General features: G+C 52.3%; 1 protein-coding gene across 1 annotated transcript in view; it reads right to left on the reverse strand.

Moving 5' to 3' along the window:
* Positions 1–1,117: 1,117 nt before the first annotated feature.
* Positions 1,118–3,209, reverse strand: part of LOC114071289 (olfactory receptor 14J1-like) — a 14,302-nt gene continuing 12,210 nt past the window's right edge. The window contains exons 2-3 of the mRNA XM_027909082.1: positions 2,585–3,191; positions 1,118–1,125 (exon numbers count right to left, since the gene is read on the reverse strand). Coding sequence (XP_027764883.1) covers positions 1,118–1,125; positions 2,585–3,191 — 615 coding nt within the window. The remainder of the gene's footprint in view (positions 1,126–2,584; positions 3,192–3,209) is intronic.

Below are 3,209 nucleotides of genomic sequence, written 5' to 3' on the forward strand. Positions count from 1 at the left end.
ACTTCCATGCTGCACTTTGTGGAGATTTCATTCTATTTACAATATGGAGAAAAGCTCCATCCTGTCAGATCACCTCTAGATCCTCTCCACTTCTTCCTTATTCCTTCAAAATGGGAGCCCCATACCCACACAGAGCAATCCAGATGTGGTGGCACCAGGGCTGAGTCCAGGGAGGTGACAACTCCCCTGCCTGGGTGCCCACAGTGCCCCTAAGGCAGCCCCATGGGGAGTTGGCCTTCAATCAAGGGGCCGTTCTGATTCTTTGTAAGGTCAGGGAATCGAGTGGCAGTGTGACACTGCTGGGCCTCCTGGAACCAAAGGAATGCAGGGACACTGTGGAATGCCATGGAACCAAGAGTGACACTGAAGAGTCTCCTGGAACCCCTTGTGCCTGCCCAGCACTCCATGGAATCAAGCAGAGCCGCTGCCTCCCCCCCTCCCACCGCACGGACCGGAGTCGCCGGCTCTGCCCCACTTGGACCCCTCTGGAGTCAGCGTGTTCTTGGGCAACACAGCTTAGCTCAGACCAGAGAGTTTCCCACAGTTTGCTTTGCCTTCTCTTTCCCCGGGGTCTGGATTTTGTTCTTTGTTCATTCAGGGGGGAAAGGGGGAAGGGAGGCACGTGTTGATCCCTGCTTTGAACTGTTTACCAAAGGGAGTTGGGGCAGGGGCGAGAGAGGAGGCAATTTCCCTCTCTGCTGTTGCTTTGAACAGTGCTGTTGGTATTGCTGGTTTTGCTGCTGTATTTATGGTCAATGAACTGTTATTTTTTTCACTTATACCTCCTCGTATTTGGTCTCCCTGTATTGGTGGGAAATAAAAGGGGAGTGAGTTTATTTGATTGGAGTTCCCACCGCAATATGTGCCTTTAAATCAGGACGGGTTACTCAGGGGCTCTCTGAAATTTGGCATCATTCACAAAATATTTGAAAATACATTTTGTCCCATTTTACAGAGAGATAACAAAAATGTTCTCTAGTCATGTTCAAGAGCTGGTCACTGAGGGATTTCATCAGAAAGTTGCTGCCAAGAGGACTTTGTACCATGGATTTTAATTGACACTCTTCTTTCAGTCAAATTCCCACCCACCACATCTTCCACTTCTTCAGTCCAGCTCTCACCAATCTGGACATAAGGAGACCATAGGAGACCATGTCAAGGACTTTCTAAAATCTGGGCACACAACATCCCCTTCTTTTCCCTCCCACAGGGTTTCTGCAATCCCTGCCTTGTCCTTCCCATGCCTGGCAATGGCTGCAGGAGGACTTGCCATGTGCCCTTCCCTGCTGAGCCTGAGCAGTCTGGAACTCTGCCAAGCCTCCTTGCTGCCCTGTTTGCAGACTGGTTCCATGTCTGCCTTTGCCAAAGCCCCAGGAACCTCTGGGATGGTTCTGGCCTGTGCAAGGCTTTGGGAGAGGTGTCCCAGGGACACTGCCCAGCCTTCTCAACATCCCTGACCCCAAAACCTTTCCAATAGCTCACATTTACAGAGGAGTGCCCAGGACACAACACAGATTGTTTATCATGGTAGTCCTGGAGAATTAGAAGGGATTTCTTCCTTGAGGCCAACCATTCCCATTGGATTTTAGTGCAGTTGAAAGGTTTCCTCAGAATTTTCCCTGGTGCCTCCCTGCCCTGAAGGTTTCTGGCCATCAGGCTGTAGCTGAGGGGCTTGGGCAGGGCCATGAGGAGGGGGGAGAACAAGGGCTGTGTCCAACTCTGCCAGGAGGGTTGTGCTGGGCAAGGAGGAGGAGGCTGCAGCAAACAGTGGCACTGCTGAGCTGAGAGGAGCAGGGGGAGAGACCTTGTGCCTGCCCACGCTGGGCAGGAGCTGCCCCAGGATGGCAGCTCTGAAGCACTCCCAGCATGTCCCTGGGAACAGCAGGGCAAGACTGGATCTAAAAATCAGGCTGGGAATGCAAAGAGCAGGAGTGTCCTGGTGTCACTGCAGGAGAGTTCCAGCCCTGCAGCAAGGGCACAGAAGAAGTGACCCAGGCCATGCAGTGGCCTCAGAAGATCCCACAGCATCCTGGAGATGCTGTCAGGGAGGCCAGCTCTGCTTCACAAGTTCCCAGTGCCTGTCCCTGCCTGTGCTCAAAGGGCTCTCACCCCCAGGACTGTGCTCAGAGAGCACTCAGGCCTTGCAGCCAGAAAGGGGCTCACAAGGACAGTGTGGAAGTGGAAAGAGCAGCTCTGCAAAGCCCAAGCTCTGCTGCTCCCTGGCAGTGCTGCTGTGCTGGGATTCTTCTGCCCTTGGCCTTTGCAAATCCCCCCTGTCCTGCAGTGTGCTGTCCTTCAGGAACAGCTGAGAAAAAGGGTCCTGGACAAAGAAGGCACTGCAGGGTCCTTTATTTTGTTTAAATACTCAGAGAGCACAATTCATCATTTATACATCTCTGGGGAAAATTCAATGAGTAGACACTAAATTAGAAGGCAGATACATTATAATATCTCATTGTACAGAAAATAACTGCAAGAAGGACCTGGTGACCTCCATGAAAACCTGAGCAGAAGGGCTGGGCCATTAAAGAGTCTCCTGAATGCTACACACCAGAACACAGGCGCTTTATTGCTGCTGAAAAGCGTCCAGTCATCATTTTCCTCAGGGCATCTCTGAGCTCCTGGTTCCTCAGGCTGTAGATGAGGGGGTTCAGGGCTGGAGGCACCACCGAGTACAGAACTGACACAAACAGATCCAGGGATGGGGAGGAGATGGAGGGGGCCTTGAGGTGGGAAAATATGGCAGTACTTACAAACAGGGAGACCACGGTCAAGTGAGGGAGGCACGTGGAAAAGGCTTTGTGCCGCCCCCGCTCAGAGGGGATCCTCAGCACAGCCCTGAAGATCTGCACATAGGAGAAAACTATGAAAATGAAACAACCAAATGCTAAACAGGCACTAACCACAAGGAGCCCAATTTCCCTGAGGTAGCCTGAGTGTGAGCAGGAGAGCCTGAGGATGTGTGGGATTTCACAGAAGAACTGGGGCAGGGGCAGGGAAAATGTATTGGCTGTGTGCAGCAGAGAATACAGAAACCCAGAGGCCCAGGCAGCTGCTGCCATGTGCGCACAAGCTCTGCTGCCCAGGAGGGTCCCGTAGTGCAGGGGTTTGCAGATGGCAACGTAGCGGTCATAGCACATGATGGTCAGGAGGAAATACTCTGCTGACATGAAAAAGACAAAGAAAAAGGCCTGTGCAGCACATCCATG

The sequence above is a fragment of the Empidonax traillii genome, unplaced genomic scaffold (assembly GCF_003031625.1).
Source record: "Empidonax traillii isolate 1590-97213 ecotype Southwest subspecies unplaced genomic scaffold, ASM303162v1 scaffold1941:size121899, whole genome shotgun sequence".
NCBI lineage: Eukaryota > Metazoa > Chordata > Aves > Passeriformes > Tyrannidae > Empidonax > Empidonax traillii.